This window comes from Vipera berus (assembly GCF_964194415.1).
Source record: "Vipera berus genome assembly, chromosome: 8".
NCBI lineage: Eukaryota > Metazoa > Chordata > Lepidosauria > Squamata > Viperidae > Vipera > Vipera berus.
Window position 1 is genome coordinate 11,547,336 of NC_138211.1, and position 25,656 is coordinate 11,572,991.

The 25,656-nt window shown below is 41.4% G+C and overlaps 1 protein-coding gene across 1 annotated transcript; it reads left to right on the forward strand.

Moving 5' to 3' along the window:
• Window positions 1-7,392: 7,392 nt before the first annotated feature.
• On the forward strand, window positions 7,393-25,656 carry SLC18A1 (solute carrier family 18 member A1; the record flags this gene model as incomplete). The annotated part of the gene is made up of 15 exons (XM_081333413.1): window positions 7,393-7,534; window positions 8,710-9,052; window positions 9,749-9,807; window positions 11,438-11,521; window positions 12,510-12,602; window positions 14,208-14,297; window positions 14,561-14,604; window positions 14,946-15,006; window positions 16,031-16,126; window positions 21,647-21,725; window positions 22,195-22,246; window positions 22,943-23,006; window positions 23,390-23,509; window positions 25,007-25,140; window positions 25,543-25,656. 15 exons carry the CDS (start codon window positions 7,393-7,395, stop codon window positions 25,654-25,656), a joined length of 1,575 nt encoding a protein of 524 aa, XP_081189539.1.

Sequence of the window (25,656 nt, forward strand, 5' to 3'; positions counted from 1 at the left end):
TCACTCCCCCTCTCCACCCCCCACCCCCCCCGCCTTTCTCTCTTCACGCGAACGGGACAGACCCGGAAATCGGCGGGAAGGGAGGAGGGAGAGGGGCGGAGCCAGAGGAGAGGAGCTGGCCAGGGTGCTGAAGGGCGGGGCCGGGAAAGAGCGAGGGAGACGCGCACGGCGCGCCGCAGAGCGGGCAAGCTGCCCCTGAGCGTGTGCAGAGCGCAGAACAGAAGTTCCCACACCTGGAAGTTATAATAGTAACCCCAAGAGCGAGGAGCGGCTCCAGACTGGGACTAGGATGTTTCCTGCCCACCCCTGCAAAGACAAACACGCCTTAGTCGGGGATCAAGTGGCGTTAGTCATCTGGGGCACTTGGTTTTCCGTCAATCCCTGGTACTGCAAGGCTGAACTTGGCGCCTGTTATATAAATCCGTGTCGCACAACAACGAGCACCTGTGGAGGGGCTTCGCCAAGCACTACCTGCACAGCATAGAGAAGGCAAAGCTCCTGATCTGGAGCTTGCTATTTAAAACTGTGACACAGAGCAGGGAGATGTGCATTATAATGTTGTAAGCCGCCCAGAATTACTGTGAGGCAAGATGGGATGGTTAATACATTTTATAAATAAATAAAGGAACAAGGATCGTGTCCTCCCCCTTGAAAGGAAAGGCAGATAGCCTTGCCTAACTCTCAGGGTAGCAGCAATCCTTTCAAAGTGGCTTGTAAGCAATACAAACAGTTGCAAATTAAAGTACAAATGGGAGCAATGGCTCTTTAGGTAGGGGTAGGAATAGGGACATCACCCTGCCAACAAAAGTGCGTATAGTCAAGGCTGTGGTCTTCCCACTTGCAATGTATGGCAGTGAAAGTTGGACCGTAAGAAAGGCTGAGCGCCAAAGAATTGAGGCCTTTGAACTATGGTGCTGGAGAAGACTCCTGCGAGTCCCTCGGACTGCAAGGCGATCAAACCAGTCAGTCCTAGAGGAGATCAACCCTGACTGCTCTTTAGAAGGCCAGATCCTGAAGTTGAAACTCAAATACTTTGGCCACCTAATGAGAAGGAAGGACTCACTGGAGAAGAGCCTAATGCTGGGAAAGATTGAGGGCAAGAGAAGAAGGGGACGACAGAGAATGAGGTGGCTGGATGGAGTCACTGAAGCAGGAGGCGTGAGCTTAAATGGACTCCAGAAGATGGTAGAGGACAGGAAGGCCTGGAGGAACATTGTCCATGGGGTCGCGATGGGTCGAACATGACTTTGCAGCTAACAACAACAAAGGAATAGGGTGAGAGATAAGCAGGATACTGCAGTGACTGCCAGTCTCAGTAGCCTTGGGGTCTTAGAGCAAGCAGTGACAATGACTTCTACTGTATCCAGAGACCTTGTTATCTGGGGCTGATGGGAGTTTATCGGGTTTGGGAAAACTGTTTCAAAGAGATAGCACAGAGCACATTTTTGTCCTGAGAGCTAGTAAACAAAAGTAAATAGCCTGACATCAAATCAAGAGACAGATGGAAACTGGGTGAAGAGAAGGTCACTGAGTCTGTTGCATTTGCCCGGCAGGAGAAAGCAGCATAAAAAGTAGAATACAAATAGGGTTCATATTTGATACATAGCAATCACTGGAATGTTTTCATAATGTCTTGACAGCATATACTTTTCTTAGCCTTTTTGTCCTTGGAAATCTCAAAAGTTTTTTTTCCTTTGCCAACTGAGGAAAGACTGACATCTCCATTGCTAATAAATTCCTACTGTAGCTAGCATTAAAAGTAAAGGCTACAAGGAACAAGGTCTTTTATCTCGTGTTTTGCCTCCTCTTTAGCTGGGCACACCTGTACAAAACTATGCCTTTTCCAACCTCATTCAGCAGTGAGTGGAAGCAAATAGGTTTACAAAGCTTCCTTATGCCAGGTTACCCCACTGAGCTGTATCAGTCAATATTGCTTCCTAAAGCCATCCACTTGAAGCCTTTCAGAAACATTGGAATATAACGCTCGTCCTGATGAGCAGTCGTAACAAAGATCTACTTCGCTATATATATGGGGTGCTGTATCTGTTGAGAAGGATGTTTTGAATGGAGTTAGATAGGGAACTTTCTTGAGGAAGATGGGAATTGAACTTAGGACTTTCTCTATTCAACGCAGGCCTTTAGATCTTGAGCTGTAGGCGTGATCCACTCAAGTAGAATTCTTCAATGTTACAAATTCATAAAAGGAAAGGATGAAGCATCATCCTACTTCCCTTAATTTGCAGATGGACAACTATCTAACTGTCATCCACCTCTTCCTCTGGAGGGGTGATTAATATGTGTATGTTGCAGACTCACAACTGATGGAATAAATATTCATGCTTTCAGTCTGAAAAATATAGATAGTCATCAATTTACAACTGTATTTACAACGGCACTGGAAAAGTGACTTATGATGGGTCCTCATTCTTCCTCTCTCTTTTTCCTTATTATTGAACCAGACTACATAATTTATTTATTTTTTTAAATACACAAACATCATCATAATAAGTGGAGCTATTGGATGTTGCATAACTGATCTGCACAAAGGATTTCTTTCACCCGTTTTATTATTTTCCAACTTGGAGCAATAGCTTTTTTTAAAAAATGTTACTAAATTGAATTTAACATTTTTTTTTAACAAAAACAGGTTCTGTAGAAACTGGCATAAGTATATGTTTATGTATATGTATGTAGTTAATAGTTAATTAGAATAACACAATGATTACTGAGTATTAATATAACTCATTTTAAAAATATTTTCTGATTTTATTAGACAAAGATTAGACACACTATTCAACCCCGACTGTTCTTTGGAAGGACAGTTAGTGAATGGCTCAAATCCTTGGGCTACCTAATGAGAAGGCTCATTGGAAAAGACCCTAATGTCAGGAAAGATGGGAGGCAAAAGCAGAAGAGGACTGCAGAGGATGAGATGGTTAGACAGTATCGTTGACGCAATGAACATGAATTTGTGCAAATTCAGGAGACAGTGGAGGACAGGGCGAGGGCTAGTGTGTCCTGGCTCATGGGGTTGAAAACAATTGGACACGACTTAGTGACTGAACAACACCACAAAAAACCCAATACTGTCTAATCCCCCTTCGTGCAAATGTATTAATTACTCCCATAATGTTACCCTAAGATGAATCATTCTCTTTCAGCCCAATCTAACCCTAGGCTGATGTGGGAAAGGATGAAAAGGAAGTGCTGTACACAATTCCTGGAGCAAATCTGAGAGTTAGGTAGGGAAGTTAGATCTGCCTATCAACAGCAACTGCACGTAAGGTTCACACAACCATATCCATTTTCCTGCAGATGGAAAAATATATAATATAAGCCATGATTTTGTTCTTTCAAATGCAGCTTCTCCTGTGGAGCAACCCAGCTTATGTACAGTATCAGCAGGATACGTTTAGATATGATTCTCTTTGCAAATTCATTTCCTCCCTCACTTTAATTTATGTAGTTCCTCTGTATGGGCAGATGGGCTGTCATCTTTCAGGTTATCTTTCACATTCGTCTACAATTTATAACGGTGTGTTTGTTCTTCAGAGGTTTATTATTCTTATGACTCTTATCTAATCCAATATCTGAGTAATAACAGCAACCCAGGAGATTGCAGTTCAATGTCTGGCTCCTATTATAATTTGCAATGACAGTGCTACCCTTTTTCAGGGTACATTGGGTTAAAGGCAGTTATTGCACAGCCTGTCCCCCTCCACCCCAGGTAAGGGGATTTCAAATGATTGATTCAAAGCATTTCTATTCTACTCTTCAACCAGTACGCCTTGATGTTACCATCAATTTACAGCACAATAATTTATCAATATAACTTAGCTGTTTATGTCTGTGAATATGCAGCCTGTTTTTTAAAAAAGCAAATTTAAAGCAATTTTAGCTTTTTTCTTTATAATTGGGTCTATTTTCTCTCTCTCTATTTTTCTGGATTTAGTTCATAAAAGAATGGAGAGGGGAAAAGGCCATCTCTGCGTTTACAGTCTAAAGCAGTGGCTCCCAACCTTTTCTATACCCCGCACCTCTAGAATGCTTCTGATATATTCTCGCACCCCTTACAAAGGTTCAAAATAACAGCAACCAAATTATGCATACACACTATAATTTTATAGTTTCTGCACCCCCTGGAATATTGTCTCGCACCCCCAGGGGGTGTGAGCACCCCGGTTGGGAACACCTGGTCTAAAGCAAACAAAACCACAAAAGGAAAAAGAGATGGGGAGGGAAGGGGGAAATGACCTAAATCAGAAGTGAATTTAATTTTAATTTAATTTTAATTTATTAATATTTCTATACCGCCCTTCTCCTGAAGGACTCAGGGCGGTGTACAGGGCAAGAATAAAACACAGAGTTACAAAAATTAAAAGATAATTAAATACATGCCCATAAAAACAGTTGGTACATTAATAAAAACCCCAATAAAATGATAGTAAAAAACCCCACCAATCCCCCCTCAGGCCAGGCCGGCTTGTTCGAACAGGTATGTTTTCAGATCGCGGCAAAAGGAGCGAAGATCGGGTGCCGTCCGGAGCTCAACCGGTAACTGGTTCCATAGCTCCGGGGCGCCCACAGAGAAAGATCTCCCCCTGGGGGCCACCAATCTACATTTTCTGACCGGTGGCACCCTGAGGAGTCCCTCTCTGTGGGAACGCACAGGGCGGAGGGAAGTTGACGCCGGCAGCAGGTGTTCCCTAAGGTACTCCGGACCCCTGCCATGTAGGGCTTTAAACACCATTACTAGTACCTTGAATCTCACCCGGAAGACAACTGGCAACCAATGCAGCTCACGGAGCAGAGGTGTGACATGGGAGTATCGGGAAACTCCCAACACAACTCTCGCGGCTGCATTCTGTGCCAGTTGGAGCTTCCGGGTGGTCCTCAAGGGCAGCCCCATGTAGAGAGCGTTGCAGTAGTCTAGTCGAGAGGTCACGAGCACGTGAGTGACCGTGCATAGATCATCCCGGCTTAGATAGGGCCGCAACTGGCGCACCAGGCGAACCTGGGCGAAAGCCCCCCTAGTCACAGCTCCTATGTGGTCTTCCAGAGTGAGCCGTGAATCTAGGAGGACTCCCAAGTTGCGAGCCCTATCTTAGGGTCCTAGAGAAACTTTTATGTACAGCAGTAGTGCAGAGTGAGCAGTATAAATATTTTATTTTATTTTATTTTTATTTTAATCCCATTTATATCCCGCCCTTCTCCGAAGACTCAGGGTGGCTTACAATTTAAGCACAAACCAATGTGCTTAGCAATAGCCTTCATTCTATGTATATGCCTGCTTATTAGGGCTTTTGCCCCCCCCCCAAGCGGCATTATTACAAAGTCAGCTTATTGCCCCCAACAATCTGGGTCCTCATTTTACCTACCTCGGAAGGCTGAGTCAACCTTGAGCCTGGTGGGACTTGAACCTGCACTAATTGCAGGCAGCTGGTGTTACTTAAGGAGGCATTAGCCCACTGCTCCACCAAGGCTCTAAAGGGAAGAGGGGGGTTGTTTACTTTACAGCACCAGCTGGACTTCTATAGTTCAAAGACTGGAGGGGACAAAGGTTACTGCCTTCTCAGTTGATGATTTGAGACAACTAGAAGTGGTAACTCATCAGTTTCTGGAGAACTTTTCCTTCTCCTAGCCTAGAATGTCTAAGAAAAGACTGTTCAGTTCCCTTCAATTCTGTAAATCAGAGATTTTTCTAGAAATATTTAGAAAGAAGATCTAAAGGAGGAATATTGTACAGGGAAGATTATCAGATTCCCCTATACATTCCTGTGGGAATTGGGATTTTGTCATCTGTCCCTCTTTGAGAAGGTTTTGAATGATAAACCTTGAATTTAAAATTGGGTACTTTTCAGGTGGCTCTTAATGCCAACAATCTCAGTAGTCTACCACCTGTTTCCCTGGCTTTGACGCAGATGAAGCTGCTGAGCTGATTGGGGCATGTTTGAGCTATCAATTATGCCTTCCTGGTCAAGAAATCCTCATATCCTCTTCAGATAAAAAGGAATATTACATTTACTCGGTGAAGCATTTTCTGAACACTGTGAGAAAGCACCAGGAAGACAAACAGTGATATATTCAAGAATGGTAAGGACTCTCTTTTTTCTCTCAACATTGAGAGGTATGACTGGATGAAAAATGATGAAGCTACTAGAGTCTGAAGCCTTAAATTAAGAAAGGAAGGAAGGAAGGAAGGAAGGAAGGAAGGAAGGAAGGAAGGAAGGAAGGAAGAAGGATTAAAAGTGCAATTTGACAACTGCATAAATTCAAATCCAGTGAGTTGTACTAACTTCTCTCACTTCCCTTTGAGTAATATTATGAAACTTCTAAAAAAACAAATCTCATTCAAAGAGAATGCTTTTACGTTGTTCAACTCTAGATACCCTTGTGTTTACTAGAGCCCTTCTTTAAAGAAAGGCCATGTTAGCACAGTGCAGTAAGTTGAGTTAATTTGGCACAACTAGCGTGCAAACTTTCAAGCTCTATAGAGATTCTTCTCTGACTGAATGTTTTGTAAATTGTGATGATGGAGAAGACTAGTGATTGCCCCTTGTAACTTTGGAGGGGTTGATCAAACCTAAAAGAATAAGCCTCTGCTAACTGCTTGGTGCTAAAAGGTTTTCAATTCATACTGCATCAAAGATCAAAGAAACAATAATATGAATGTGTATGTGTGAGTGCATATTTGTAAGTGTGTACTTGGCTATAATGCTGTTTGATTCATACCAGACCAACCGAAGAAGGCAAAAGCTGAAATTCAAGCTTCTTATTGTTAGTTAATTTTTTAAAAACACACATATTTTGGTGATGTTCCATGTTCTTTCAGGATCCAGAATAAGTAGACTAGTCTAAAATGATACTTCAGCAATCATTCAGGTATGTATATTTACTTTTCCACTTTTGTCTTCTAATGTGCTCTTTTCAGAAGATTCTCTCAGGTATCACTTTGGACTTTTATAAGGATGTTTCACAATAACTTGGATCAGAGGTAAAGAGAGCAGCTGTTGACTGGCAGACTTTTCTGTTGTCTTTTTTCATTTTCCATTTTGGAAAACTGGGTGAGAGAGCAGTCCGGATATCTGCAGAGAGTTTGTGGAATCAATATCCCTGTTAGGTCTACAACTTTATTTATTCAACTCACCGGCACAAAATAATATGCAAGATTTTTTTTTTTAACGTCCTTGATAAACATTTCCGGAAAGTTTTCATGTAGTTTTGTGCTTTGTGATTAGTTTCAAAAATAGGTTGTCCTTCAGTCGATTTTGGAACTCTCCTTTCAAATATATTGTTGATGCTGGAGTGTGAGTGGACATTTTGCTAAAACCTTTGTCTTACAGGATACACAAAAAATTCAATTCTAAGGAGCAATAAAAAGAAACTCAGAAAATGAAGATTCCGCTCTTTCCTAAACTAGCAACTGAATGCTCCCTGTGGCTCTGGTTAAAAGAGGGAAGAGAATCCCGGAAATTGGTTTTACTGGTTGTGTTTGTGGCTCTGCTAGTAGACAATATGCTTTTCACAGTTGTGGGTATGTACTGTTTTGGTTTGCTCATTCCTCTTTGGAGTTTAATTACCGGTAAATGTGCTGGCTTTTATGTCGCTGTTACCGTATAGTGTTTTCCCTCACTGCAAGAGCTTATTTCAATAGCCACCTCTTAGTAGTAGCCATTCAATTTACCCAGAAATTTCCTGATATATCATTCGAGGGCATTCTGGGAAAAATAATATGGCTGCCAGTGGGAGTAATATTAGTTGCCGTATATGTTCATGTTATGTATAAGCAGATACCTTGTTAGTTACCGTATATCAGGGGTGTCAAACTCAATTTCACTGAGGGCCGCATCAGCATTGCGGTTGCCCTCAAGGGGCCGGGTGGGTATGGCCAGGGTGGGCGTGGCCTACTGGGTGGGCGTGGCTAGAGTGCATATGGCCTACTGGGTGGGCGTGGCCAGCTCTACATCGTTCGCATCAAGGGTGCCTATGGGGGCCTGGGCAGGAGTGGGACAGATCTGAGGGTCTCTGGCAGAAGGAGGGTCTCTGGGCCAGGGCCAAGGCAGTGGGGGCCGTTCCCTCACTGTTTCCAGGATGGCTTCACGGGCCACATGAAACCACTTCGCGGGCCGGATCTGGCCCCCGGGCCTTGTGTTTGACATGTCTGCCGTATATACTCGTGTATAGGCAGACATGCCAAGCCACATTTATCATGGTACAGTATATTGGTTAAAAATTCAAGAGTCTGCTTATCTGTGGATGGGCTTATATGCAAGTATATATGGGAAATATGGGTAGTGTAGATGTGCCACCATATGTGCTCGTGGATAAGCCCATCTGTAAATAAGCCAAACCCAATTTTGGGGGTGCATTTTGGCATTTAAAGTTTTCAACTTATCGGCATGCTTAGACAGTATTTGACTGCCATCACCCCAAACCTAATCAGATTGCCCTGGAATATTCTGAGTGTGTATGTCAGGGGTGGCCAGCCTTGGCAATTTTAAAACTGGTGGACTGCAGCCCCCAAAATTCCCCAGCCAGACATGCACAAGTCTTAAAATTGCTAAGGTTGGACACTCCGCTGTATGTGTTTGTGTGCACAGATTAAAAGAAAAAAGCAGTTGGTAGAAGGCAGAAGGCAATACATTTAAGCCAAAGCTAAAAACATGTTTTTGCAGGACAAATGTTGCCTCATTTTTTTCTTTCTTTTAGTGCCAATCATCCCTTCATTTCTATATGCCTCACACAAAAATATCAGTCACTTTGCAATTCGGGCCACAGTTCCTGTGCCTTTCTCAGCTGATCCCTCTGCCTTGGGTTTCTTGGACTATGACAATAGCACAATGACAGTCTCAAGCCACGATGCTCTAGCCAGTGTCACTGGGAGCCAAGAAGGAACGGTTGCTCATCATTTCCCCATGGATGCCTTGAACCACAGCTGTACAGATAGAACGGACTCTCTTTCAGATGAAAACGTTCGCGTTGGGCTGCTCTTTGCCTCAAAAGCTTTGATGCAGCTCCTAGCAAATCCCTTTGTGGGACCCTTGACCAACAGGTAGGTCAGCTTTCAAACAAACCAATCAGGAAGACTTTCTGTACTGCAACACACTCAACTTGCAAACTTTCCAAACACCCAGTAAGAGCCAGTTTGGCCTGGGCTAGAAACTAGGAAGCTCTGAGTTCTAGTCTCGCCTTAGGACAGTCACTCATTCTCAGAAAGCAGACAATGGCAAGTCAATTCTGAAGTCTTGCCAATTCTGAAGTCTTCTCAGCACCTTCCTGTTATCTTAGCGAAAACTAACGGGGGGGGGGGGAGAGTTCTGTCTGAGATGCTTTTTCAAATTACATTTCTGCCCTGGACCCGGATTTCTTTTATCTGACCATTATCTTGCAGCTTTTCTTCCTATTTCTCAAGAATACTTCTTAAGCCTGTTACAGTTGCCATATTTGCAATAGGGCCCCTATGATGAGTCACAATAGTTAGGAGAGTCAGAAGACATGCGTAATAGCAACTAAAGGAGGCAACTGCCACCTGATGTTTTAAAGCATCTCCAATACCATATTTGATCTGATATTAGATCAACCTAAGGATTTCAGGAAATGAAAATCGTGTCCCCTACTAAGATGGGTGTTCAGACACATAGTGGAAAATCTTCTGATTCCTCCTTACTCCCTGTCGTTCAAGAAATGTTGTGAAGTAGCTTGTGTTCGACAGTGAACTCAAAATCTTTTTTTTTTTGGGTTCCTGTAGGATAGGATACCATATCCCCATGTTTCTTGGATTTGTTATTATGTTCGTCTCTACGCTCTGTAAGTATGAACACCTACACAACATGTGTCTCTTCCAATGTTGCCGGATTTGCTCTACATATGGGAGCAGAATACAACAGTACTTTGTTTATCCCATCCAATAGAGATGCGAATAATACAGAAGCCTGTTTTTTTAATTTTAGAGGTTAAATCGTATGATGAATAGTTGAGGGAGCTAGATCTAGTTAACCTACCTAACAGAAGAATCAGGAGGGACATGATAATGCAGTAATGGTAAACCTTTTAGAGACCGAGTGCCCAAACTGCAAACCAAAACCCACTTATGTATCATCGGGTGCTGGGTGGGTGTGGCCCTTTGAGTGGGCGTGGCCAATTGGGTGGGTGTGGCTGCAGTGGTAGCTGCAGACTGGGTGGGACTAAAAAGTTCAATCAATCAATTCCAACTTTGCGAGAACTTTTTTTCCCCACGAGAAGTTGATTAATTGAAACTTTTTTTTTTGGGGGGGGGGGTACATGGCGTCAGAGGCCTAAAGCGAAAAGGTTTTATAAAACCCAGCTGAAGGCCTAGGACTGGGGCGACGGCGCGCGTGCCCACAGAGAGGGCTCTGCGTGCCATAGGTTTGTCACCATGATGATAATGTCTTCCAGTACTTGGGGGGGGGGGGCTGTCACCGAGAAGCACCACAGGGCAGGACAAGAAATAATGGGTGGAAGCTTGTTAAGGATAGATCCAATTTAGAAGTAAGAATTTTCTGAGAGTGAGAACAATTAATCAGTGGAACAGTTTGCCTCCTGGAATTTTGGGTGCTCCATCACTGGAGGTTTTTAAGAAGACAATGGGCAATCATTTGGGATGGTATAATGGTCTCCTGCCTTGTGCAGGGGATTGGACTAGACTAGAGGACCTTTGAAACCCCTTCTAGTCCCATGGTACTATGTTCCTGGAATAATATTGAATGGTTTTGGTTCTGGGGCAGGCAATCTAGCGTCCTGCAAATATTTTGGTCTCCAGCCCCTTAATATCTTACACCTTAGTTATATGGACTGGAGATGCTGGGAGATTAAAATATTAGAACAGCTCAGTTTGCTTCATCTTGATATTTGTCCAATATAATTCAATAAAATATGTAACCAGAATTTCAATGTCCTTTCTGTCTTTAAATGTTTGTTATTTTACAAATGACTGTTATTACTCAATTAGTCTTATTGATGTGAATGGATAACTATCAGTTTCTGCTTTACTTCTCATTTCCCAATATAAAATCAGTGTTGGCTTAGGCTTCCATCGATTTATTTTCAGAAACTCTACATGAAAATTCCAGCCTATGCATTTCTTCTCATCTGCATTGCTGTATGTATTTCCCCCCTTATATAACACTTCTTGCAAGTAATCTTCCCCTAATGTAATACATTTTCATTCTTACTTCCTTTTGTATAACTCTTTTGCTTTGTTCCGAACATTGTAAAAAACAAAATCTGAAAAATGCAGGTTTTGGCACACATAAAGGTATTGAGAGGTTCATGAATTGCTTTGGCCTAAAACAGACCAACTGACGAAGTGCAATCATTTAGCAACAAGGCATTGAAGTTCTCGCCAAAAGTCCTTCCCCCCCCCCACAAAGCATGCATAATTTCAGTAATCCGATTCTGCACCTTTTTCTTCCTTTAGTGTTTGCTTTTTCCAGGAGTTACACCTTGATGTTCATCGCTCGAGCCCTGCAAGGCTTTGGTTCTGCCTGCTCATCTGTTGCAGGTAAACGTACTGGCAGGTATTACTGGCAATGCCACATATCTTGCACAGCTGGGACAACATCCTGGATTGCCAGGAGGCACTTTATTTATTTATTAATTAAATAGATTTATGCGGCTGTCCAACTCATACATGGTGTCTCCAGGCAGCACGTTGCATTAAAAATCCACAATACAAAACCTCCAGAAGTCCCCACTCCTCACTGCAAACATGATCATACAAGCCATACAAGCCAACCAGCTCCGAATCAACCTGGAGTCGCCAGGCTGGCTGACAAAACCAGGTCTTCAGGGCCTTCCAGAAAAGTAGCAAGGAGAGAACCAACCTTATTTCTGGGGGAAATGATATTCTAAAGGGAAGGAGCCACTACAGAGAAAGCCCTGTTTTCTAGGCTCCATTAAGCCTGCAACAGTGCCTTCCCACTGTGATGAGTTAGGAGGTTGTAACGGGGGAAAAGATAGTCCCTCTTAACATCTTGAAAGTGAAAGTCCTTGTTTAAGTTTGGTGTCTCCGGCGATGGACAGGAAAGTTGCCAGGCTGGATTATTGCTATTCACGTCACTTAGCTGGATGACCAAAGATCTCATTCACTCTGGTAAACAGCCTTCCTTGTTCTCAAATAAGGGACCAAGAAGGAGATGCCTCTGGCAAGGTATAATTTCTATATTTACATCTTGGGGTAAAGGGAGTGATGCTGAAATTATAAATGAGTTGAAAAGTTTGTGGTAATTAAAGAAAGAAAGAAAAAAAGAAAAGAAAACCTTCAACATTGGGGGGGGGAGCGTACTTTCTCCTTGATCACAGATGAAATGGCAGCTTCCACAACAGCTGGTGGGGAAGAACAGGGGAAAAGAAGAATTCCATAAACAACGTTTCATAGGTGGCTTCCGTCTTTCACTTCTGCACAGTGCAATAACGCTAACCCTAACCCATGCCTGTGGCTTTTTCCAGCAACTCAGAACTGATTGGCTTTGCTCTGTCTCTGCCTGCAGGACTGGGGATGCTTGCAAGCGTGTATCCCGATGACTGTGAGAGGGGAAAAGCAATGGGAATAGCATTGGGAGGTCTGGCATTGGGAGTGCTTGGTGAGTAAATGTACACTTAATATTGTTTAGGCCATCTAGGAACTCACGCAGAGCTCACTCTGGTGTATCTCCCCAGCTACTTCTATTTAGGACTCTGTTCATTGTTCAGTTGGCTTGCTCTGTAGTTGTCTGGTAGCAAGTAAGACATTTCCCAATAGCTAAGCTGGAAAAATGTAGATTTGCTGTACATCCAAATAGGTGTCTGCATGTAAGCACGGCCTCCTATGGATTACTGTATCGCTCAGCATTCCTGGAAGAGAACAAGTGAAGAACATTGGAGTGTACCTCAAGAGTAGATACTCCTAATAAGGTCACCCAAAGCATGAAGCTCACTCTAGTTCCACCCCAAACACAAGCAGGGATATTGAGTGGCAAGGATATAGGAGGATACTGGAAGGTCACCACCTTAGTGATAATAGCAAAGGCATCATTTTCAGTGATAAACTATTCCTGTATTTGACCAAGAAAACTAAATTCCTGGACAATATATTTGATGATGCTCAACACGCTACTGTGGAGCAGCGGAGTATTAGTGGTGTTTATGATGCATATTGTTGGCGATGTTTTTATCTATTTGTTTATTAAATTTATATGCTGCCCATCTCACTGATAAGGTGACTCTGGTAGGGCTATGTTGATATGCAGGAAGAGAAAATCCAAGCCATCCAAAACCAGAATTCACGTGGGAACATGGAATGTTAGAAGCATGAACACGGGGAAGTTCAACACAGTCAAAGATAAAATGAATTGACCACGCACTGACAGGTATCAATGAACTGAAATAGATTGGAGCTGGAAACATTTAGTCAGAAGTTCAGACTGTTTACTACACAGCACAACAACAGTGACAACAAAGAAGGAACATTGTAGCTTCGATTGTCGGAAAGGATACACTGTAGAAAAGACAGTTCTTGGCTATAATTGCAATCCATGGCCAAATACTATCAGGTAGACTTTGTGGACAACCCTTGCCTAAGTTATCCACTGTTGCAGAAGACAAGGAAGTTGATGAGTTTTATGGTCAAGTTCCATCTCATCCTACAAAGGAGGTGTGTTTTTATAGTATGATTCTATTGGAAATAAAAAAGGGGTTGGACTGTGTGGAAAAGAGAAATGAAGCAGGAAAAGAACCGTTTACCAAGCAAATAACCCCAAATGCAAAGTGATTTATTGTTGACCCAATAAATCACAAAAGGACAGCAAGGAAAACACCCAATGTCCTAACCCACCGGGAACGTTCGATGCCTTTAGGGAAACACCCCAAAGGGAACATTTTTAGCTACTTCTGCTTTCTCCCTTCTTACCTACAGTGTGCCAGACTTACTGGGTGAAATCTTTATCTTGTGTGTGTCAGCTTTGCTGGGTGGATTGCTTATGTAATCGGAAAGAATCAGTACCAGGATTTCTTGTCATCCGGGGCTTCTCTCTTTTAGAGGAGCCCGTCTTTGTTCAGCTGAATAAAAACGTAAAGCTTAAAGGCAACTTCTGGTTTCCTGTATTTGTTTAACCAAGCAAAACCTCAGAACCTGCACAGCACTATCTTCATAGATTTGTGTTTATTATGTGTATTTTCATACTAGCCCCGCTGATGTGTTTTCTTTGCAGTGGGAGCTCCATTTGGAAGTGTGATGTATGAGTTTGTTGGGAAATCATCTCCTTTTCTGATCCTGGCAGTCTTGGCTCTCTTAGATGGAGGTAAGTCATCCTTTGAAGTGGTCGGGTCAGGGCCCACCTTGAATCATTAAGCTGAAAAGGACGGCTCCAGCTGCCAATTTTTCTGTGAAATAAACACCACCAAGCATGGTGGGGCTTACTTCTCAGAAAACATCCTAAGGAGAGGGCAGAGTCAAGGGAGAACTGAGCTACTGAAGCAGGGAACGGGAAGTAAGGTTCAACATAATTAGTAGGAAGAATGGAAGGATATTTCCAAGCCCGAAATAATAACATTTCTGTTTTAGCTTTGCAGCTTTGTATCCTGCATCCAACCAAGATTTCACCCGAGGTAGGGCAAAAATACCCATTCATTTTTTTTTCTTTCACGTATGTACTAATATATATATATATTTACCCTACTTGTTGATGCAAAGGATCTACACATCTGTTTACTTCTGTTTCCCCCCCCCCCCCAATGCAAAATAAAATGATGGTTTAAAAAAGAATAATCTAAAATATCGCAAGAGGAGCTATAAAAGCAAGAGCAAAGCAAGCATTTTACTCGAATATAGGAACTCGGAAAGCTGCTTGAAAAGCAGGCTCTTTTTTTTTGCAGAACAAAAACAAAAACACCCCACCAACATAATGTCTTCCTCTGAAGCACTTCTGTTTCCTCTTTGTATTTTCCAGAGCATCAAAGGAGCCTCCTTGTTGACCTTGTTGTGGGACCCCTATATTTTGATCGCAGCAGGTAAGTTTTCTTGCCTCTGTTATGGGCGTTTGGTTTTTGAGGATGCAATACCTGTCTTCTAAACTTAGCTTCTGTGGAACTGAGGTGGGTTTAGGAAAGGTTCTTCTGATCAGCACCACCATTGCTTATTGTTTCTGGTCCTGCCTGCTGGAACAACACAGCACAAACGCATGGCTGGCTGCCGTGCAGTTGAAGATGGTTTTACACCTCTCCAAGCAAAACGCACCCTAGTCTTTCTATCGTCCCATGCAGCAAATCAGAGATTCTAAAGAGGGTATTTGTAGGAGAAGAGCAGGCAGAGCCGGGGGCAGAGCTAAGCGAGTTATCAGCCTAGAGTCGTTTTGTTCCCACAAACGGTCTACATCCGACTCGTCATGAATTCTCTTGACTCTTATCTAGTACTAATTTAGTGCTGAACGTTAGTTGACTAGATTCTTGTGTATAGGGTTGAGCAATACAGCTTCTTTACCGCAACTTAACTTATGGTCCTGATTCTTCGCATCTAACCGTATTAGGTCATTGCATATACTGCGGACTTCCAAATTAATTGCTGTCCAACTTCTCATTCAACCACATCCAAGAAACGTGAGCTCAGCCTATGCAGAAGACTCCATTGTCAAAATAACAGAAGAATTTGAAGGAAGTCCTTCCTAAAATTCTCTCTGCCTGAAAGGCATTATTTCATATTTTACATCTGCCCTCCTGGGCTAAGCAGTGGCTGCATTTCTTGGCCTTTTGCTTTAGGATACCCCTTCAGTTACTCAATAGGTGCTATCGTGTCCACCGTCACTTGGGGTTTTGCAAGTCCAAGAACATTCCGTTCCCTCCCATCCCTTGTCGTTGGCCTCCAGTCTCCCAATCATTCCATCATAGCCTTTCTTTCCATCTATGTTTTACTTTCCCCATGCCTTTCTTCAGATGTGATGCTCTCAGCTGCACCCTGTAATCGGGGTGGGAGTCTGGCCAATGCTCTGCCAACTGGAAGAAAACTCACAAAGGTTCTGCATCTTTTCTCTCCCTCCAGGTTCAATTTGCTTTGGAAACATGGGAGTTGCTATTTTAGAGGCTACCTTGCCCATTTGGATGATACAAACCATGTGCTCCCTAGATTGGCAACTGGGTAATTTTTTTTAAAGTCATTTTCATAGGAATTGGATGGTGATAAAATATGTTTAGATTAATTTGGTGTTTAAATTTTACACTAAATACGCACTATATTTAAAATAAGTTCAAGAGGACTTCAAAACCATTTGTGTTCCTTGGGGTAGACTTGGTCTTTGAATGGCAAGCTGAAAGCCATACTTCAAAATTAACAGATGGGTCAATCTGGATTTATTTTAATTCTGTTTATATTTAATTAAAATGAAAATAATGCTTATGAAAAAGATAATTTCCGCTTCTGCCCAATGAAAAGCATTCAGTGGGAATTGGAAAGGAACTCTGGGATTGGTATTGTATTGTATCTTTTGATGCATCAGCCTTGAGTAAGTTGGAAGAACCGTGTCTTCCTTCCTATATGAAACAGGCTCAAAATGGGAACTGTCCATGAAGGTTGGCCATTAGCTTTATCTGGACAGGAAGTAATATAATAAATTTCCTGTTTGGGCCCAAACCACAGTAATCTTTCTCATGCATGTATGAGTTCGTATCGATCTCAGTTTTATTCCTAGCCTCATACCTGTCTGCCTTATCCTTCAGTCTCACCTTAGTAGCAGCACAGGTAGACTCATGTGTGCTGATGCATGCGAGTAGTGCAGTATTAACTAAAAAAAAGAGGGTCTTCCTTCATCTGTTAATGAAAGCTGATTCGGTCAAGAGAGAAAGAAAAAGAAAGAGTGAAATCTGGGCCTATGGCCATTGAAGAGTTCCCTACTGATCAAAGAAAATGCTTCTTTAGAGGCAGAAGGATGATGACTCAGCCTATGGCAATTATGTGCCACCATGGAGATGACATAATGAGATGAAATAGCTGTCTTGTGCTGTAAAAGGCACTGAAATTAAATTTATAGAGGAACAATGCTTTCTCTGTGACACTTTCTGCCACAACAATTGAATTGCTACCTTGGCTTAGCAGAGCGATTGAGGGCTGCTAATCGGTTTAAAAAGCCAGCCAGGAGGAACCCTCGATAAGATGGAGGATCTGTGAGGATGACTTGCCATCTTCTTTTTTTGGCTTTCAGAAAAACAGCAGGGGGGATATGAGTGAGGTTGTTTTCAAGAGGATGGCAAGAAAATACGGGTGGTGATGGCGAAGGGATGCCCATTCTGAGCCTGGAGACAACATCCATGCAGGGCAAAGTTCTCCATAGTCTTTCTAGATCTGTGCTCCCCTGGTTTTGTGATACCATCCCATTTTCCCCCACATCCATTCTCCCTATTTTTATGTCCCTTGATATTTGCATTGCTCCACTTGTGCACGGCATCTTTGTTTTATTCTGAATGCCTTTGGCGGCATCTATGTTGATTTTCTAACAACAACAACAACAATAATAATATTGGAAGGGACCTTGGAGGTCATCTAGTCCAACCCCCTGCTCAGGCAGGAAACCCTATACCATTTCAGACAAAATGAAAACAATAAATCTGGGCTCCCCAATTAATAAGACTCTGAGTAGTTCCTTTGATCACTTACCAGAAGGAACATTCTGTGCAGTGCATTAATCGTCTAAGGCAGGGGTGTCAAACTGACGGCCCCGTGGGCCAGTTGCATCATGCGGAGGCTGCGCCCACCCCAGTTCAGGTGACACGGCAAGTTTGACCCCCCCCCCCCGTGATCGAAGGGTAGCTGAGAAAGCAGATGTTTCAGGACCATGGATAGCTCCACAGTGACAACTTGCATTCACAAGTATCTACCACGCTGCAGTCTTCCCTAGTTTTTCCCCCCTGATGCTTCCCTCTTCCTAAATAAACTGTGGGGGGAAATGGAGCAATGCTTTGATTTTGAGCCAAATGGCATATTAATTTGTTTGTGTGATTTACAAAACTGTCCATCTTACAGCAGTGTCTCTGGATAGTGTACACAGATTAAGATCACCACCACTATTTGTAACCCATGTCACCCTGATTAAAACAACAACTTCTTAAACAAAAGACAAGTCACCTGCAGAAACTCTTGGCCCTTGTCCACCAATTGTCATTGTTTCCTGCACAGAGGTCCAAATCCTTGCTTGTCACCGTGTTCACTGAGTGATCTGAACCGTGGTTTTTCTTAGTCAATTCTAATCTATAGAGTGAAGATGAAAAAAAAAATACTGAGCGTGGAACTAGGATGAATTTCTTGGAGAAAGGAAAGACTAAACATGTATTAATTTTGCTTAACAATTGAAAGAGCAGTGAATGGGATTTAGATTTTTTTAAAACAAGTTTTATTGATTTTTAATATTTACATGTACATGTGAAACAATATGGTGGTTGGGTAATTAAAATAAGAAATAGCCATTTGTAAATAGGTCAGGTTACATCAACAGAGATGCCCTCTCTAATTTCCTTAGTGATTACATAGTGAAAATAAGCAAGTTAGTATATTTCTAGTTATAACCTAAATCAATCAACAAAATTCAAAATATATTTTCACTAATCCATATCAATATCCTGTTTTTAAATTTTATCTAATTGCAATAGGATATTCTAGAATAGCCTATAGTATATAGAAAAAAGCTTAATTTGGGGTAATCCACAATTCCCTATTTCAATAAAGAATAATTCTTTTGTCTACAAAACTTATATTGTTCATTACAAAGCATTTTTATGTTTTACCATTAAAGTCTAAATTTTCATCTTAGCAAATCACCAGTTATTAGAAATATATTTTTGCCTTAACCGTTCAACAATTATTAAAATGCTATCTTTTATATATAAAATTCTAGATTCTATACTATAGTTCAAAAATAGCCACTGAATATTCTATAAGGCATCTTAACCGTACATCAATTATTAAAATACCATCTTTTGATATGTCATTCCAAATTCTGTAATATAGTTCGGAGTTATATTTCCTTTACAAATCTAAAAATTAAATGTAAAATCAGTGATATTTTTTAGAGCTTCCCTTTAATCCATAAAAAGATATTTTTATAGTCTATCTTTAGGAATCCCAAAAAAGAAACAAGTTCAGTCTTTTAAATCTAACTCTTGCCTTCCTTTTGTGCCAATCATACTTCGCTCTTGGTATCTTTAAATTCTCAAATGTATCTTCCTTTCTTCCTAGACCCCTTATTTAAATCCAGGGAGCGTATCCAAATGTCAGTTTTGCAAGGAAAATGTCCCCTTTGTAACCATTGTATATTTGCTTTGGTAGTTCGGTCTTTGGTGGTTGATATAATTGTCATTAAATCAGTCAAATCTTTTTGTTCTTCCAATTCTGTCTGGGTTAGGTAGAAAGTAGTAGCTGGTATTATGTTTGACATTTGATTAATTGAATTCTCAATATAGTGTATTTGAAGGCCTTTAGTGTCTTCACTCTTGGTGTTGCTTTCTTCATGTGCTGTTACTTTTTGGCTTGTAAGTTTTGTAGTTGCTATTAAAGTTTGGACTTTAAGGTTTTCTGTAGGTTGCTTTTGTTGTTCTTTGAAATCTATTTTAGTGTTAGTTTCCACTTCTTCTGTTTGGTTTTGGGTTATTTGGTGGCTTTAAATTTTCAGATTTTTCTTGCAGCTTGGCTTTAATTTGCTCTGTCATTGCCAAGATCGTATCCAGTATTAGTTTATAATCAAGTGGCGGGATGTATTCATCCATTTTGTTGTTGTTTACAGTTAAATCTTCCATGGAGGCTGTTTTAATAATAGTCAGAGATTTTCCACCTCCTGAAGCATTGTATTCAGTGCCAGGTGTTCCCACACTTATCTTCAAGGACAGCTCTATTATTCAGACAGCTCTTACAACAGAAAAAGGAAATTTACTTGCTGTACCAGGTTTCGCCACAAGATGTCATCAATAATATATAACATGCAATGTAAGAGGTTTTTTTCCTTTTTCTTTTTCCAAATTAATATAGAACTTTTGTAGGATTAGTCCAAATTTTTTCTTTAATTCACAGTTTAAAGAGAGAATAGGATAGTGAGTCCCCAGCAACAAATAAAAGCTTTTTAGTAAATACAGCTGAAATTGCTTAAATTCTTTGCTGCATTAATTGGATTTCTTTTGTGACTTTGAGGCTTTAAGATTTGTTCCCAAAGTAGATATTCGCCATTTTCTCAAAAAATGGGGAAGGAGATTTTCAGGAAAGTCCCACAGGAAGATGATTAAGGGAATAGGAAAGGTAAAAGTTCACCCAGGTCCTCCAGATTGCTTCTTAGTGCTAGGTAGTACTTTTGGCTTTCGGCAGGGGGCGGCTTAGTGATCGACTATCTTTATGGCCGGTCTCTTCTTCGGGCCAAAGGAGATGATCCCAGATTCCAGCGGAGGGCTGCTGCCCTTCCGCGATCACAGGGAAGTCCTCCTCTCGGTAATCGCCCCTCCAGGGCAATTTTTGACCCTTTTCAGGGTCCTCCAAACAAGAAAGAAACGGATGGCAGGAGACAGACTGTCCCTGCATGTCCGGAAGTGCCGCGCGCACGAACCGGAAGCCGAATGGGATCTAGATTTAATGACATTTAGAGCAGACTAATTGGGGGGAAAAAACCTTCCACAAAGTGGCATCTCAGATAGCTGAGACTGGTTTTTTTTTTCAATGGATGGGGAAGATATGACTTGCACTTCAGCACCATCTTAATATAAAAGAATCATATTTCATCTCATACTCAAGGGTCTCCAATCCACAATTATAAATATCAAAACACTTTTGTTTGTTCTTTTACTGAAAAAACCCCCTTATAATTATATACAACAGGTCTTCAATAGGAAATATAAATACATTGAAAAGGTATGCTATAAAATCAGGATGACACTGTTGGCTGACATTTACATACTGAGTACGTTTTTAATTTGCTCAACCTGCTGTTCCTTAGCAAAATGAAAAGAACATAAATATCCCCAGAGGACCTGCAAAACAAGTAACAAAAAAATCTAGGAAATTAAACACAAATGATTAAGTTTATATAAGCCCAGTGTCATTTTTCAGGCAAACAGAGATGCTGGTGATAACATTTGTCATCTGCAGGGAGAATAAATTAATGATAAGGAACTGCCTGTCAAATATTTGATTTCGGTTCAATTATAACTGAAAAGCAAATTACTCTTCTGTTGGTGCAACGTGTAAAGTAGAAACAAGAGAGGAAGGGACGGGCTTAATATAGGTCAATGCCTGCAAGGACCTGACCATGAAACTTGTTCTGAATACAATGGATGTTATGAAGCACCAGATACATTTTGCAGTTCAGGCAGGAAGTAGCTATCTCTTAGCAACCGGATGCTGCCTCTAAAGATTGAGTTGAAACATCATGCTTAGTACCTTTTGTTAGAACTTTGCTCCATACCTTGTCTATTTTCAATTGAACACCAAGTTTTTTTTATAGGACAATCTGCAGTGACACTCTGGTTCCTTATTTTTATTGAAGAATATGTCTGTTGCGCAAGACTGGTTTATGTACATACGGTACACACAAACACCCACGTACACAATAGGATTCCAAGCAAAGGTTCAGGAGGGGCTTTGAAATGCTGGGATGCCTTCCTTTCAAATGGGTCCTCTTTTGTTTTGCAGGGGTAGCTTTTCTGCCTGCCAGTATCTCTTATCTAATTGGGACCAATCTCTTTGGGATACTGGCCAATAAAATGGGGCGGTAAGTAAAAAGCTTTCTGAATCCTGAAGTACTTGAGCTATTGTTGCAGTTTTTGAAGGTGTTGTCATGGAGGAAGGAGTAATTTTGGGCAGTGTTTCCTTTGTGATGTAGATTAAACCAGGATCCAATCCAATCCAATCCAATCCAATCCAATCCAATCCAATCCAATCTATCTCTATTTATCATCTCCATCCATCCCTGGCCAGCTATCCAACCCCAATCTACTTATCCATCCATCCCTTATTTATCTATCCTGCAATATTTAGCTTGCCTAAAGATCTACCTACCTTCCTACCTATTGGTTAGAATTCCACAGAGAATTATTGCAGGTATTTCAGGACACTTCTGATAGGGGAATCTATTGCTGATTTCTGCAAAGAAAGGTACCCCAGTATTGAATTTGCAAGATGAAACATTCAAACAGCCTTTGGAACTTTTGATATTGTTTGTTGATTGCCTTTCTTGGCAGCTGGCTGTGTTCACTGATTGGGATGATGGTCATAGGAGTCAGCCTCCTCTGTGTGAGTATGACAACACATTGCATTACCAGAAATGGAGAAACCAAGCAAAAAGCCCTAATGCCAGCTTAATATCTGCCAACATAGGAAGGTTGCAGGTAGCACAGGAATTTCAAAGAAGATATGGAAGTGGCAGCCTGGATCCTAACAGAACTTTATGAGAAAAGATATATACTAGTAAACAATGGAAAAAACATGGGAAAATTGAAAAGTGAAGGAAAAAAGATTCCTCCCAATCTTTCACCCATTTCTTGTGTGATTTTTCCATCCTATGCCACCAGTTTCTTCTCCGGACCTTCATGGGTCTAGTCCAGTGAATTCCTTCAAAGTAACTAGAATCTGACCTGATTAGGACATAAACCTAACTAAGGGACGGTGTCCTATCTTGCTTAGCGTCTTATGCAAATCTACTCATTATCATTCAGAAACCATGATTTATTGTGTACTCTAGTTAGCTTTATTAAACCATGGGTAAACAAATCATATCAAGGTGTGATATGCCAGGAGATCCTCAGGACTGATAGAAAAAAAAATACACTTTGAGGGTTTTCCAAAAGGCTTTAAGGGATGGAGCTGACCTCACCTTATTCTGTTGAATGTTGCATCAATATTTCTGCTGCCTGAAGTTTTCATCAAAAATAAGATACTTTTATGACTTCTTCTGAGCCTTAATCCACCCTTTCTCTTGTATAACCCTAGATTCCCCTGGCTCAGAATATTTATGGACTCATTGGACCTAATAGTGGACTTGGTTTTGCCCTTGGTAAGATTTTTCAAAGACTTGGTAGCCTGCCCCAAACCAATTCAGGACAATTATCTTCCGTTAATTTTACTAGGTACAGACGGAGCTGAATTGTTTTACAAAAGGAAGTGAAACTTTCCTGTTGTCAAGCCCAGCCGAGGGATTTTATGGGCACATTAATTCTTGGCAGAAGATTTCATTATGGTGGGATGGGGAAGAGTAACTTTTTTGAGCTTGAAAACTGAAGAGAACACAATGTATATTTCAGATGGTTTATGATGGCTACTTCATTCCAGCCTCAGAGAATATTTTGCAAGCATCATGGCTTGTTGTTCATGAAACATGAATGGGGGATGATGAAGTGCTATTTCTTATGAGATCTTTTTGTTTTATTTTGGGGACAGGCATGGTGGATTCGTCAATGATGCCTATCATGGGATACTTGGTGGATCTTCGCCACACGTCTGTTTATGGCAGCGTCTATGCCATTGCTGACGTGGCTTTCTGCCTGGGCTTTGCAATTGGTATGGGCTAATACTCATCATGGTGATGTAAATTGCATTTTTGTTGCATCTATTTATTTATTTATTTATTTATTTATTTATTTATTTATTTATTTATTTATTTATTTATTTATTTATTTATGGGATTTATATCCCGCCCTATCTCCCGAAGGACTCAGGGCGGCTAACAACAGAACATATAATAAGTACAGAAATCAAGATAAAAATGAAATTAAAATCATCTGTGCAATAAATTAAAATTAAAAATTAAAAGTCCAGGTCAGCCTGGTGGAACAGGAGTGTTTTGAGGCCGCGGCGAAAGGATTGGAGATTTTGGGCCGTCCGAAGCTCAGGGGGGAGCTGATTCCATAGGGCTGGCGCTCCCACAGAGAAGGCCCTCCCCCTGGGGGTCGCCAGCCGACATTGCCTAGCTGACGGTACTGCTGGCAATTTGCTGGCAATTCCTAGGAGACTGATTGACTAATTGTTTATTTACAAAAATAAGCTTTTTCTAACATGTGCGTGACAGAAAAAGAATGAAAGCAAAAGCCAGATTTAGTTATGCTTCGAGGAGACTCATTCCAATCAACACAGAATGTTATCATGGATAACTTTTTAAAATGGATTTCAGTCAGTCTATGCATACATTATTAAGTCTGGTTCTAACTGGAGAGAGACAGACAGACAGACAGACGGAGGGAGGGAGGGAGGGAGGGAGAATGTTTAATTTGTTAGAACTAAGTTTGTAAGTTTTGAATTGATAATATGCAATTTACTGGAAGACAGAGGCATGTGAATTATTATGAATTATTTACTGTGTTGGTTCCATCCTGCCATTCATACAGGAGCTGAAAGTGCTCTCTTTCCTTCAATTTCCCTACACAAAAGTAGGCTGGGCAGAGAGGGAGTGATTGGCCCAAAGACAATCCCATGTTGATCCCATGACTGAATCTGATCTCCTCGTGCTTAGTTCATTGTCTCTCTGCCAGAAGAACAGAAGTGGAGCCGTGGAATCTTTACCAGCTGCTTCAAATATGAGTTTCTAAAGGAGATCTGCACTTTTACAACTCTCCCCAATTTGCTGATTCTTCTACATAGACTAGAGCAGGGGTCTTCAAACTTGGCCCTTTTATAACTTGTGGACTTCAACTCCCAGAATTCCTCAGCCAGCATGCCTGGCTGAGGAATTCTGGGAGTTGAAGTCCACAAATCATAAAAGGGCCAAGTTTGAAGATCCCTGGCATGGAGGCTGTCTCTTGATCACAGCACTTACTCTTTTTAAGATTGGTGATTCTCTTCTCAGAGAGGACCCTGAACCCTAAACCTACTTAGTTTTTTTTAAAATCCCTCTTTCTCACCTTTTAATTTTCCCTTTGCTGCCAAAAAACAAGCCAGTAAGCAGCAACACCTGAAAACTATGCTGCATTTCAGAGAAATGCATCTTCCTCCACCTCCTTTATTGAATAAGCTAAGGCTAACTCTCCCTAGTCAGAATAACACGAGTATTATTTTTAACAGGTCCCTCCACAGGGGGCGCTCTAGTAAGAGCCATTGGCTTCCCTTGGCTCATGGTCATCATTGCAGGCATCAACCTCACATACGCGCCTCTGTGTTGGTTTCTACGGAGCCCCCCAGCCAAAGAGGAGAAGATTGTGAGTTTGGCCAAAAATGGGAGGGGATGGGTTCCTGGTGGTTGACTCCAAAGGGGAATAAAAAAAATCCAAAGGATGGTTTATTGTTTACTGTTGACAATAATTAACTATTTTCTTAATAATTAAGGTATTTGTATGATTTGTAATTGTTAAATAATTATCTAATCTCTTTTTAAGATTGATGCCAGGCCCAGCCCAAGAATGACCATAGAGCTGGGGTCCTCAACCTTGGTAACTTTAAGACTTGTGGACTTCAACGCCCAGAATTCTGGGAGTTGAAGTCCACAAGTCATAAAAGGCCCATGTTTGAAGACCCTTGCCATAACAAATGCTAGATTGATATCACCGGGTATGACAGTGATGCTCATGCTGGCCTTTTGCTTCCCATCTTCCCTCTCTTAGGCAATTCTAAGCCGGGAGTGTACTACGCAACCCAGATGTTCCATCACTCAAAAGACACTTCAAGAGTTTCCACTCACAGACAACAGCGATGAAGAAAATGAGACTGATTTCTAA